Here is a 14,256-nt window from a genome sequence, read left to right as displayed (position 1 = left end):
GGAAGGTTTGTGATTACAGATTTGAATTGATTATAGGAAAGTAGAGAGTTCATTTTTATGTTACATTGGAGATTATTCCAGGAAGTAGGGGCACCATAACAAAAGGCAGACTTTCCCAACTCAGTGTGGATACGAGGAACTTTAAGCGTCAAACATCTGCAAAGAGAAGGCATTTTATATTTGTGTCAAGTACAAGTCCAGGAGATGTTGATTTGTTGATTGCTACAGCTAGCTCATTGATGAAAATATTAAAGAGTATTGGACTTAAGCTGCAACCTTGCCTAACTCCTCTACCCTGCTTAAAGAACTTTGTTCTGGTGTTATACATTTTATTACAACATGTATTTTCTTGGTATATGTATTTTATTATAGAGTAGACATTGCCTTTTATACCACTCTCAATGATTTTTATTAGCATGCACTCGTGAATGCTACTGAATCAAAGGCCTTTTAAAATCAACAAAGCATGCATAGATCTTTCCTTTACTTGTTTTTTGAACATACTGTTCAGTAAGTGAGTGGAGGGTATAGATGTGGTTGGTGGTTCTAAATTCAGGAAGGCCTATCTGACTTTTGCAAAAAAATTTCTTATAATCCAAGAAGGTAAGTATTCTTGTTTCCAGTATACTACAGAAAATGTTACCAAGAATACTCATGACACAGATCCAACGATAGTTATTTGGGTTCATTTTATCACCATTTTTGTATACTGGGGTTATCAATCCTTGATTCCACAGTACATCCATACCATATTTTTAGGCATAACATGCCATTCTGTGCTTGTGTTGGTAGTCGTACATCCATACCATATTTTTAGGCATAACATGCCATTCTGTGTTCTGTGCTTGTGTTGGTAGTCGTACATCCATACCATATTTTTAGGCAAAACATGGCTCATTCTGTGCTTGTGTTGGTAGTCGTACATCCATACCCTATTTTTGGGCATAACATGCCATTCTGTGCTTGTGTTGGTAGTCGTACATCCATACCCTATTTTTAGGCATAACATGCCATTCTGTGCTTGTGTTGGTAGTCGTACATCCATACCATATTTTTAGGCATAACATGCCATTCTGTGCTTGTGTTGGTAGTCGTACATCCATACCATATCTGTAGGTGCCCACTGTCAGTGCATCCGCCCCTGGGTGCTCTCTCCCAAGTGCCCTCGGACCACTCCGAGCGCTTCATCCACACACACACACACACACACACACACACACACACACACACACACACTCACACACACACACACTGAGTCTGTTGAATTAGCCACACTGTCCTGAGACAGCGTGGCCACCGGCTCTGGACTGACCGTGCCATTATAAGTGTTGTTTTGTGAGAGGAGGCTGTTGACAGCAACACACAGACTGATGTGAAAGTGATGTACTGTATATCTCACTCTTTCTCTCTCTCTCTCTCTGTCTCTCTCTCTCTCTCTCTCTCTCTCTCTCTCTCTCTCTATGTCTTGTGTGTGTGTGTGTGTGTGTGTGTGTGTTGTGTTGTGTTATTTCTATCCCAGACGTTGTGGCTACAGCAAGGCTAAACAGGACCCTGAGGAGGAGAAAATGCACTTCCACAATGGCCACAGTAAGTCACCACACACACGCACGCACACACACACACACACACACCACACACACACACACACACACACACACACCACACACACACACACACACACACACACAGTCCTACTGTCTATGTTCCACAAGGGGGTCATGGAGAGTTCAGTACAACCCCTTATCCTCATCCTCACCATCATGCATCAGTATCTCTCTATCTCTCTCTGTCTATCTCTCTCTCTCTCTCTCTCTCTCTCTCTCTCTCTCTCTCTCTCTCGTTCTCTCTCTCTCTCTCTCTAGTGTGGGAGAGAAGCTGCACAGACTTTGTTATGACATGCTGCCCTCTCCACAAACACACATTCAAACACACGCTTGCACACACACACACACACCACACACACACACACACACACACACACACACACGCACACACTTGCCCTACAGTACTTCATCTCGGTTCTCTTAGTGTGTATTCACTGGCAGCACACACATCATCTTAGTGAAATGTGGGTGTGCTGCATCAGCCAATCATTGAAAACACTGTACTGATGAGTGGAAATCTGCAATGTTGTCAGGAAGCTATGAGATGTTTCTATTGGTTTAGTGTTGAGTGTTGTAACCCCATATTCCCTAATTGGAAGCTACGAGATGTTTCTATTGGTTTAGTGTTGAGTGTTGTAACCCCATATTCCCTAATTAGAAGTTATGTGATGTTTCTATTGGTTTAGTGTTAAGTGTTGTAATCCCATATCTCTAATTGGTGTAGTGTTGAGCGTTGTAACCCCATAATCCCTAATTGGTGCAGTGTTGAGCGTTGCAACCCCATAATCCCTAATTGGTGTAGTGTTGAGCGTTGTAACCCCCATAATCTCTAATTGGTGTTGTGTTGAGCGTTGTAACCCCATAATCCCTAATTGGTGCAGTGTTGAGCGTTGCAACCCCATAATCCGTAATTGGTGTAGTGTTGAGCGTTGTAACCCCATAATCCCTAATTGGTGTAGTGTTGAGCGTTGTAACCCCATAATCCCTAATTGGTGTAGTGTTGAGCGTTGCAACCCCATAATCCCTAATTGGAAATGTGTAATTTGGAGCATGAATATGAATGGAGAGGAAGTGAAATGAAAGTGTGAAATGTCTTTGAGCCACTCTCGTCTCGTCTCTATCTTGTCTCGTCTCTATCTTGTCTCGTCTCGCTACCAGCTTTTCAGCCACTGCTCCTTTCCACTCTGTGTGTTTCAGACATAAACACCTTTTTCATGTAGTGTTGCGTAACTCTCCTCTCAGGAAAAACTGTGAAGTGACCCCTCAGAAAATCTCTCTTTTCATCCCATCCCCTCCCCTCCCCTCCTCCTCTCTCTCTCTCTCTCTCTCTCTCTCTCTCTCTCTCTCTCTCTCGCTCTCTCTCTCTCTCTCTCCCTCCCTCTCTCTTTCTCTGCTCCCTCTCTCCTCACAGTCAAGTTCCCCGGGGTGCGCACATACATCGATCCTCACACCTACGAGGACCCCAACCAGGCCGTCCACGAGTTTGCCAAAGAGATTGATGTATCATGCATCACCATCGAGAGAGTGATCGGTGCCGGTGAGTGAATTATGTTAATTCTGTAGTGGACTGGGAGGTGTGGGGGGGGGGGGGGGGGGGGGGGGGGGGGGGGGGGGGGGGGGGGGGGGGGGGGGGTTCTGTGGTGGCCTACTCGACTCTTCATTTGGCGCCACACCACTCCACACGGCGTGTGTGGTGTGTGTGTGACTCATAGCGAGGGTCTTTACGTAATGGATGAGGACACACACCGTCTGTCTGTGGGATTAGTGTGATCTGAGTGCTGTGTGCCACTTTGCTTGTAAGTGTTGTGTTGTGTGCTTGCTTGTATGGTGTGTATGGTGCTGTTGTGTGGGTGCAGTGTGTGTGTGTGTGTGTGCTTGTATGGTGTGTGTGTGTGTGTGTGCTTGTATGGTGTGTGTGTGTGGTGGGGTGTGTGTGGTGCTTGTATGGTGTGTGTGTGGTGGATGCGGTGTGTGTGTGTGTGTGGTGCTTGTATGGTGTGTGTGTGGGTGTGGTGGGTGCGGTGTGCAAGCAGAGCAAAAGAGGGATGCTGGTGTGTCGTCACTTCCTCTCCCTCTCTCTCTCTCTTTCCTTCTCTCCCTCCCCCTCTCTCTCTCTCTCCTTCTCTGTCCCCTCCTTCCTCCCTCCTTCCCTCTCAGGCTTTTTATAGTCACAGAGGCTGTCTATAACCTCTCTATCCTCCTCTCTCTCTATCCTCCTCACTATCCTCTCTCTCTATCCACCTCTATATCCTTTTTTCTCTCTCTATCCTCCTCTATCTCCATCTCTCGCTTATTCGAATTCTCTCTGTTTCTCCCTCTGAGTGTGAGTGTGTGTATGTGTGTGTGTGTGTGTGTGTGTGGTGTGTGTGTGCACATGAGCACGCATGTGTGTGTGCATGTCTGTGTGTGTGTGTGTGTATGTGTGTGTGTGTGTGTGTGTGTGAGTGTACTAATGTATTCTCACACCTATCTGTTCTCCCTCAGGTGAGTTTGGAGAGGTGTGCTGTGTGTGTATGTTTGTTGTGTGTGTATGTGTGTGTGTGTGTGTGTGTGTGTGTGTGTGTGTGTGTGTACTTATGTATTCTCACACCTGTCTGTTCTCCCTCAGGTGAGTTTGGAGAGGTGGTGCTGTGGCCCTCTCAGGCTTCCTGGGAAGAGAGAGTTCCGGTGGCCATTAAGACGCTGAAGGCCGGCTACACTGAGAAGCAGAGGCGGGACTTCCTGGGAGAGGCCAGCATCATGGGGCAGTTCGACCACCCCAACATTATACACCTGGAGGGTGTGGTCACTAAGAGTGAGTGGCCTGTTTCGCCCGTAGTGTGCTCACAGTGGACATACAGTATATCACTGGCGATATGGTCAACCATGGAGATAACGTATATATGCATATGTTTTGATTACTGAGAACAGGATCCCAGTTCTACTTTTAGATAAAGTAGTAGCAGTAATTTAAACATTGTTCCAAGCAAAATCATTGTTGTATTTCTTTGTATTGTTAGTGCTTATTTGGACTTTTTATTTTTCTATTTAGGTAAACCTGTGATGATCATAACGGAGTACATGGAAAATGGATCTCTTGACACATTCCTGAGGGTAACTTGTTTAATCTATCATCGTTTAGGTCCTGCTCACAGCATAGGTCATCTTAGTTGTGATATAATGTTCTTTGCATTACACTTGAAATAGCTCTTTAAATAGCTCATCATTGACTCTGACTGCAAATGATGTGCAAATCTAGTGTCAGTTCCAGGTCTTAGCGACACACACACACACACACACACACACACACACACACACACACACACACACACACACAACACACTGCTCTCTGATGGCAGGCTCCTCGCGTGGTAATTAAATGGCACTCTGTACTTTAAACCAGAGTTAATTGTGGGCCTTGATTGTGCTGTGATTGGTCAGAAAAACGACGGGCAGTTCACGGTGATCCAGTTGGTGGGGATGCTGCGAGGCATCGCGTCGGGCATGCGCTACCTCTCCGACATGGGCTACGTGCCACCGCGACCTGGCCGCACGCAACATCCTGGTCAACAGCAACCTGGTGTGCAAGGTGTCTGACTTCGGCCTGTCGCGCGTGCTGGAGGATGACCCTGAGGCGGCCTACACCACGCGGGTATGTGACTGCACACATGCGAGTGTGTGTCCCTGTGTGTCCCTGTGTGTGTGTGTTTCGGGTCGGCCCAGGGAGGACTGACCGACAGGCCCGTTGACTGTCCTGGGCCATCTGTTCGACCTGAACCTTCCGTGATTCCAATCCCATTGCAGCCCCCAACCCCTGTGTGTGTGTGTGTGTGTGTGTGTGTCTGTCTGTCTGTCTGTCTGTCTGCCTGTGTGTGTCTGTCTGTCTACCTGTCTTTCTATCTCTAGGTCTGTCTGTCTGTGTCTGCTTGTCTGTCTGTGTGTTTGTCTCTTTGTGTGTGTGTGTGTGTGTGTGTGTGTGTGTGTGTGTGAGTGTGAGTGCGTGCGTGTGTGCGTGCGTGCGTGCGTGCGTGCGTGTGTGTGTGAGTAGGAGGCGTTGAGATGGCGGTTTTCACACATGTGCTAAATATTGCCTGGCAGTCCCCTCCTCACGAGCTCTGTGGTACAGCAGTAGCTATTAATAGGCTGGAAATGAAGTGCTGGACACATTTCTCCGCCCAAACACCAAAAATTAGAGTGTTGGCATTCAGACACATTGTTTTTTTTTTGCTGTGCTGTGATTATTTACCTCATCATATCCACACTCCTATTTTGAAGTGGCAGCTGTGTGTGTGTGTGTGTGTGTGTGTGTGTGTGTGTGTGTGTGTGTGTGTGTGTGTGTGTGTGTGTGTTTGAGCCTGTCTGAGCTGTCTACGTGTCTCACGGAGTAAGATGCCAATACACACCCGCCTCACGCAATGCACTCCGTCAGCATCTGAAAACTCCACTGCAGGACACCAATTAGCAGCCCTTCTAAGCTCTCCCCGCTTACTCACACACACACACACACAAACACACACACATACACACACACACACACACACACACACACACACACACATACACACACACACAGACGCACATATAGAAACACATACACACACTTGCAAACAATTTTCACACATTCAATCAGAATCCCCTGTGTTCCCTCACCCTTGTCACTTCTCAAACTTCTGTTCCATCTGTATGTGTGTATGTGTGTGTGTGTGTGTGTGTTTTATCACGTCAAAGTGGCAGGCATACTGTGAAATCTGTTGCAAGTTGATTTACAAAGTTCTGAAATTCTCTCTCTCTCTCTCTCTCTCTCTCTCTCTCTCTCTCTCTCTCTCTCTCTCTCTCTCTCTCTCTCTCTCTCTCTCTCTCTCTCTCTCTCTCTCTCTCTCTCTCGTAGGGCGGTAAGATTCCCATCCGGTGGACAGCACCTGAGGCCATTGCCTACCGCAAGTTCACCTCAGCTAGCGACGTGTGGAGCTACGGCATCGTCATGTGGGAAGTGATGTCGTACGGCGAGCGACCATACTGGGAGATGAGCAATCAAGACGTAAGTCACTATGTACAGACACAAAACCTCTAATTCAACACATAAGTCACTTCTAAGTCAAATATAATAAGTCAAAACTTCTAAGTAAAGACGTAAGCCACAATGTATAGACACAAAACTTCTAAGTAAAGACATAAGTCACTATGTATGACACAAAACCTTTAATTCAAGAAATAAGTCACTACGTCCGTTCATTAAATCAGTCAACTGCCAGTCCAGACACTAAACACTTAAATCTCTCCAAAATGTTGGCCAGACTGTGAGAGTGTTGATGTACATCATTAAGCGAATCTCAATAGCGTCGCCGCAGCGATGGGCGCCTGACGCCATCCTGCCCTTTGGAAATTAGGAGACCCAGAAAGCGACCCCACTGCGCATCTTCTTTTCTGCTCCTCTGATTGGTGGCGTGACTGAGGCTCAGTAATCCTCCGCCGTGAACAGAGCGGCGCGCGGGTGACATGATTAGCCACGAGGGGATCAGAGAGAGCGAGCGGAGAAGAGAGGAGAGTCTCTAAAAATAGTGGAGAAGACGAACAGGGGGAGAGGGAACGAGGCAGAGGGGAACGTCTGTACTAAATTGGCGTTGGCAGGCAGTTGGCGCAGTGGAGCTTTAAATGCGGCCCACGGAGCGAGCTCCTGATTCAGGGGGAGGACGCCCGGCGGGCGACTCAAAGGGTGCAGGAGTCAGGGCGCAAGCGGACGGAGTGCTCCGAGGGCATCGTTTCTAACCCAGAATGCAGTGCGGTGTTGTGACCTGGCCAGAGCTAACCTCCAAATGGGACAGAGGCTGGGATCCGCAACTGAACACAGCTCAGATGAAAAAACCCATCCCACGTACACACACAAACATGCGCGTGAACACACACATCTACACACACACACACACACGCACACACACACACACACATGCACACACACACACACACACATGCACACACATGCACACACACACACATACAGCTCTCAAGGAGAGACTTATGCCACTTATCACATCACACAATGTCCTCGCATCATTTTTAGGAGAATGAACATGGACATGGTTAAACAATAGTTTATTTAGATAATAGTTCGCATTTAACTTGGAATGTATTTCTAAAATAGCTGTAAATAGGCATGTATGGTCTTTTATAAATCATTTTGATGTGTTGCATAGCTATGCTTCAGCAGGCTCAGTGTACATCCAGCATGAGTGCCTTAGGAAGCACTGGATATGTGTGTGGGTATCGCATCAAGCAGCAGCTCCTTCAAAAGCATTGGATGTGTGTGTGTGTGCGTGTGTGTGTGTGTTTGTGTGTGTGTCTGTCTGTGGAGACAAGCTCTGGATGATCTGCTAATCAGGGTCCTCATCCGCACTTCTCTCTTGGCACCCAGGCACCAGCAGACATACACACACATACACACACACACATACACATACAAACAAACACACACACACACATGGGCATGCACACACACGTACACATGTGCATGAGTGTGGAAATGAGAGAGGGCAGAGTGGCACATTTGAGTTTCCTGCTCGTCCCTGAAGGAGGTGCATCTCCCAGTCACGCTCTGATCATCCGGCTGACCTTTCTTCCCCCTCTCTGCTCCGAGCCGCGCCGCCTGATGGCTTCATCCCAGCCTCAGATCATTAATTCCGCTCCATCATTAATGGCGGGGCTCACACACTTGGGAAGGCTCGGCCTTTGATGTTTTATTTAACGCCTTCGCCTGGCACTCCTCAGATCTGCCGCCTCTGCTAGACGCTGTCGAGGCTTCCAACGCGCTGCTGCCGCCGGGAGTTTGTTTCTGGGCTGTTCTTTCTTTTTTTCTTCTTTTTTTTTTGCCTTTTTTTACTTTATGTATCTGTTTGTGTGTGTGTGTGTGTGTGTGTGTGTGTGTGTGTATGTGTGTGAGAGAGAGAGAGATAGGAAAAGAAACACAGAGAGGGAGAAGGAAAGTTAGAATGTTAGATTAAGAACTCCAAAGCGGGAGAGAGAGAGGGAGAGAGAGACAGAATCAGAGAAAGAAAGAAAGAGAGAGATAGTGAGTGTGAGAGAGTTGGTGTGTGTGTGCTTTGCATCTGTGAGAAGGTTGGAATCGCAGAATCAGACCCAGTAAATCCATGATGTGCCCTCGGCACCTTCTCCTCCTCCTCCTCCTCCTCCTCCTCTCCTTCCTTCTCCTTAAATACTTTTTGAACCCACCCCTGCTGTTTACCTGCTTTTCACTGAAGGCACTCTGCAGGAAACGTTTCCCATCTAATTCCCATCTTGGAGTATGCACACTCACGGGCCACTAATTAAAGCAGGAGAAACATCCTCATGGAAAGAGAGCGTCCGCTGGTTTGGAGCGCAACTCTCCCTGTGCTGTGAGCCTCTTCATGTGGTTTCCATAAACCACACCTGAGCCGTCCTGTTATGAAGGCCCTGCAGGCCACTGGAGAGGCTTCGCGGGGAGCTTAATGAAGTTAGTCATTATAAAAACATTAGTGCCATTTGCCCCTAGCTACTGATATTTTTACTGTGTGCGTGTGTGTCTGTCCTTCTCTCTCATTGCTGCAGCTTGTGTGTGAACATAAGGACAAAGTAAATATCCAGACATAAGAGTAATGGCTGCTGAGTTTTTAAAGCGTGTAAAATGATGGAACAAAGCAAAGTGGTGATTAAACTTCCAGGACTAATATGGCTAGACTTGACACTTGTTCTTATATTTTCATTCAAGTGGGGTTCCGTTAAAGTACAGTAAATTAAGAATGAGATTAAAATTTGTGTGTGTCTTTCTCTCTGTGTGTGTTTGTGTGTGTGTGTGTGTTTGACCCCCTCAGGTGATCAAGGCGGTTGAGGAGAACTACCGGCTGCCAGCACCCATGGACTGTCCGACGGCACTCTACCACCTCATGATGGACTGCTGGCAGAAGGACCGCAACAGCCGGCCCAAGTTTGAGGAGATCGTCAGCCTGCTGGACAAGCTCATCCGCAACCCTAGCAGCCTCAAGACCCTTGCCAACTGCTCCAACAGGTAGCGTAGCACCACACCTGCTAACTGCTGCTCATCTGCCTTTAAAGGAAGACAGCTACTCTTGGGGATTTGCCCCCTCTGTCCACTGGGGCTGTATTATTGTATCTGCCCCTCTGCCCACTCTAGCTGTGGGATTTGCCCCCTCTGTCCACTGTGGCTGTGTTATCTGCCCCTCTGTCCACTGGGGCCGTATTATCTGCCCCTCTGCCCACTCTAGCTGTGGAATTGCCCCCTTGGCCACTGTGGCTGTGAGATGGGCTCCCTCTCAAACGGGACTGTAATGGAGTGAGCCGTCACATGTTGCATCCCATTGGCCCAGATGGCGGACATGAAGACTGTGTAATTTATGCAAGTTTCAGATAAGCCAGTTTGTAACAGTGCTGTGCACGGTTGTCACAAGACATCAAGATTTAATGACACTTTTAACAAATAACCGCTAGTGTCTCATGATGTAACCTCCAAGTGATCAAAAGTGACACAGCACAAATGACTTCCAATTATACGAATTATATGCCACCCAGTCCTGTGGATTGATATGTATTTCTGCACAGAAGCAAAAATCATTTACCCTCATGGTAATTATAATAGTTAATGCAATTATACAGTATGTCGTGCTGTTTAATAGCACTGTGATTTGAATTTTCTGACGCCAAATTACAAACATGCTGTGTAATTATGTGTCATTGTATTGTAATCTTAAAATCTCCAGACCCTTAAATAGTAATTGTAATATTGATTTGAATATTGAATTTTTATTTTTCTAAATATAATGAACTTCCAAATATAGCAAATTACCTTCTGGGTCTGTTATTCACAGCAGCTCTCGGTGTTGCTCGCTCTGGTTGTTTGATCAGAAACACCAGGAGGGAGCACGGTGGCCAAGTCATCAGATAAATCATTTAACAGAAGAGTAGTTCCCCTTAATGACATCCGTGTCATTTATGTTTTTCGCGTTGTCATTGTTTTTCTCATCCTGCTTATTGCCGTGTCTCAGTTAATTATTACGGTGGCAGTAAAATGAAGTTGTCTGATTAACGGCTTTATCTTTGGCCATAGATGCTCAGCGGTGAGATTTATGCATCCGTTGAGCCGGCTTGTCCATTTGTCTTCCCCACAGGGTGTCCAATTTATTAGTGGAGCAGGAGAGTGGCGAGTGTGCAGTCTACCGATCTGTAGGGGAATGGCTGGAGGCTGTGAAGATGGGTCGATACACAGAGCTGTTCATGGAAAGTGGATACACTTCAATGGACGTGGTCGCACAGATGACCTTGGAGTAAGTCTCAGCCTTCGCAGGTCAGAGTGTCTCTGTCAGAGTCTCTCTCTGAGGTGGGGGATGTCAGTGTACTGAATAATTATTGCTATTCAGTATGTTGATAACAAAGCACTGCAGTGTGGTTCAACTTTAACAAGTGACCTGTTGTGGTCCTACAGTATAAGGCATGTAAAGTAGATTATCTGTATGTTCTAGCGGCTTTGGAGTGCATCGGCCCTGCATGCCATATGTTCATCCTACTCTAGGTGGCACTGTGGAAGCTACTCTAGGTGGCGCTGTGGCACAAATGGCCATTCCACATTCTGGTCCCCAGGGACTCAGGTTCGAATCCAACCCCTGGTCATTTCCTGTTCCTACCCTATATCTCTCTCTATTCCACTCGCTTCCTGTCACTCGTTACTGTCCTATCAGCAATGACAATAGTTGCTCACTTTCTCTCCATTGAGTAAGATGTGTATCTCTCTCCTGACCCGTTGTTTTTCTGTTTGTCCACAGTGACCTGAGGAGAGTGGGGGTGAATCTCGCTGGGCACCAGAAGAAGATCCTGAACAGCATCCAGGAGATGAGAGTTCAGATGATTAACGTGGCAGTGCCAATCTGATGCCATGACCCCCGGCCACCCCCGCAGGACTGCGTAGCCTAGCACTTTGTACCACTGCGAACGCATATTTATTGAACAGAAAAGGGAACAAAAAGGGAAGTGGCTCGTTGGAAACGGAGGAACGAAAATGGCGGACAGATGGAGCAGCAGCTGCAGGGTTGTTAGCTCCTGGCTCCACTTTTGAGCGCTTTCATGGTCTCGTTTTTTCTTCTTCTTCTTCTTCTTCTTCTGCTTCTTCTTTTTCTTCTTTTTTTCGGGGGAGAGTAAGACGATGCATGGGCGAGAGACTTGGTGAAAAGTGTGGCACATTCCCAGGCAAGGCAGCAGACTGCGTGCGCGTCAAGTGTTTCTGGGCTGAATGTATAGCACTTTTTTCAGACCTCATTCAACGGATCGAATTACCTCCAGAACCACCTCAGAACCGAGGCCCGTCATCCCGAGCTTCTCGGATCATTTCCACCTGATATCACTTGGAAGCTGAAGTCATGCAGTACCAGTATCTCATATCATTTAAATTTTTGTTGTTTTGCGAAATTACAGAAGAGAAACGTGTATTGAAAAGCAATATTAGAAGTAACAGTAGACTTTGTATGTGTTTTATTTAACAGCAAGCAATGGACACATAATAATTCTCCCTTTTTTGCACAAATATGTGTCTTAACATGGAGGACCTGAGCAGAAGAAGTTGCTTCCTGTAGGACAGAGAAGTACAACACTGTTTTATTTATATATCACTGGTGTTTTGTGTGTAAATAGTGTACAGGGAAGAAGTACTAAGGGTCACAGTGCATCCATGACCATGTTGAGTTTCGCTTCTTCTAACTGGGGACGTTAGCCAGTAGTGGACAGACCTATCGTTACACATGCTTATGTACAGTCTAGTTACTTGTTAACTGCTATCGCTTCTCAGATTAGAGATGATCATTTGACGATGTGTGCTCTTCCATGTGACAGTTCTGGCTCCTCTGCTTCAAGATATGTTGATGATGAATCTGTTGTTAATTATTTAAGCTCTCTCAGAGTTCTGTGCTAACCGTGATTTTATCATGTCATGGATTTGTTTTGTTTGTTTGTTTTCTTTCATTTTAGTCTGTTCTAATTTTGTGGAGACTTTGCTCAGTATTTGTCAGATGTGCAGAGTGTTGAGAACATGGCGGCGTCAATTTTACGCCGTGGCACAGACGAACACTCTCGAAAAGCAACAGTCCCTGTGCTGGCCCACACTCACTGCTCACAGTCGCCATTTGATCGAGTCTGAAACTGTTGGTCGTTGTGAACTCACCCTATTGAGACTACAAAGCTCAGAGTGTGTACCTTTTTGGTAATTGGCCTGTCCTGAAGATACTTCAAGTATTCCTGAATGTTGAAGGTCATTATTTAGTGGTGGGGATCCTTGTTTTGGCATTGAGTAAGTTACTACAGCGTATACCTCAAAGGCGAACCGGACAACCCAAGAGGAATTAGTCAGTGAAGTGCCTCCGTTAACTCACTCAGAATATAACTCATTCGATCGATTGCCCTTTATTTCTGAGGAGTCTGAGAATCAATTCCAAGCAGCACTCTATAGAGGACCTAACATATGAACAGCCTTGAAGACCAAACAGCAATACGGGACGCGTTGAATTAACTTGAAATGCATTTGCGACTTATAACTTATTTATAAGTGTGACATCACCCAGGGTCCCTCACTTAAAGATGACTAATACTGGAATGTGTAGACAGGCATTATACCAGTCCAATTTTGTTTGATTTGCACTTTATTAAGTCTCTTGCCCAGTTCTTGTTTAAATTAAAAATTCATAAAATTAAACGGCACCGTATTTCTTCTGTCCTAGTGTTTCTATGAATACAGGGGTGTATAGTGTGACAGTTGTTTTCAGCAGATTTTGCCTAAGAAGCCGTAGCCTGTTTAAGACCAGACCAACTCTCATTGATCCCGATTCTGGATTGAGAATGGGTCTGGCCCCCTATGCCCCTCAGGCTACAGAAGCTCCCAAACTCACCTTGTAATTTGATATTACAGGAACACAAAACTAGATGCCATGTCTGAGTAGGAATTGGAAAGACAATGCAGTTTTTAAAATCAGTAATTGGTTAAATTAATGTTTTATTTTAAGGGCAATATTCCCCAATTGTATTAACAATTTTATTTCATTTACAGTGAATCTGTATTTTTCAGTTTAAACCTTTGATAAAGTACACACAGTTTCCATATGGTTTGTTAACAATTTAAAGTAGAATTTACTCTATTTAATTTCTCTCTAAGCGGTGTCTATTTAAAAATTTCTACCATGCGACAGTGTTATTAGAGTGTACAATACCATTTACTCTAGATATCAACATTTGTAAACCAAGTTCACAATCTTTACCAGTATGGGAACAACAAACTTATCGTGGTAACATTGTCCATGACAAAACTGTCACCCAGGTAAGGTCAGTGTTACTCTGTTGGATGAAAACCCTTCATATGAACCCATTTAGATGCATGACGACCATGAAGTAACACAGCAGAGCATAAAGCCACAGTAAACCACTGCCGGTAAAGTAAACCAGACGACCCTCAGTCAATGCAACCCTTCATTAGACCTGATCAGTCTTTGATCAGCACTACATAATATTCTGTGTTCATTTGTAGATCCTCACATACAAAAAAATAATGTGTTAAGATGCAGTTGATGCGTGGTTAAAACTACGATGAGTTACAGGAGTAACCGGTCAGCAATCCCAGAGACAGTGAGGTGTTCCGTTTTGGATTGTAAGA

General features: G+C 45.8%; 1 protein-coding gene across 1 annotated transcript in view; it reads left to right on the top strand.

Moving 5' to 3' along the window:
- LOC121680003 (ephrin type-A receptor 5) overlaps positions 1 to 13,305 on the top strand; it is a 60,667-nt gene extending 47,362 nt beyond the window's left edge. Inside the window, 10 exon segments of the mRNA XM_042059142.1 lie at positions 1,520 to 1,587; positions 3,016 to 3,141; positions 4,213 to 4,398; positions 4,636 to 4,697; positions 5,025 to 5,117; positions 5,119 to 5,235; positions 6,472 to 6,621; positions 9,428 to 9,621; positions 10,739 to 10,894; positions 11,390 to 13,305. Of these exon segments, the coding sequence (XP_041915076.1) occupies positions 1,520 to 1,587; positions 3,016 to 3,141; positions 4,213 to 4,398; positions 4,636 to 4,697; positions 5,025 to 5,117; positions 5,119 to 5,235; positions 6,472 to 6,621; positions 9,428 to 9,621; positions 10,739 to 10,894; positions 11,390 to 11,495 (1,258 nt within the window). The 3' untranslated portion in view covers positions 11,496 to 13,305.
- Positions 13,306 to 14,256: the final 951 nt, after the last annotated feature.

The sequence above is a fragment of the Alosa sapidissima genome, chromosome 13 (assembly GCF_018492685.1).
Source record: "Alosa sapidissima isolate fAloSap1 chromosome 13, fAloSap1.pri, whole genome shotgun sequence".
Lineage (NCBI taxonomy): Eukaryota > Metazoa > Chordata > Actinopteri > Clupeiformes > Clupeidae > Alosa > Alosa sapidissima.
This window is presented reverse-complemented; position numbering and strand designations above follow the sequence as displayed.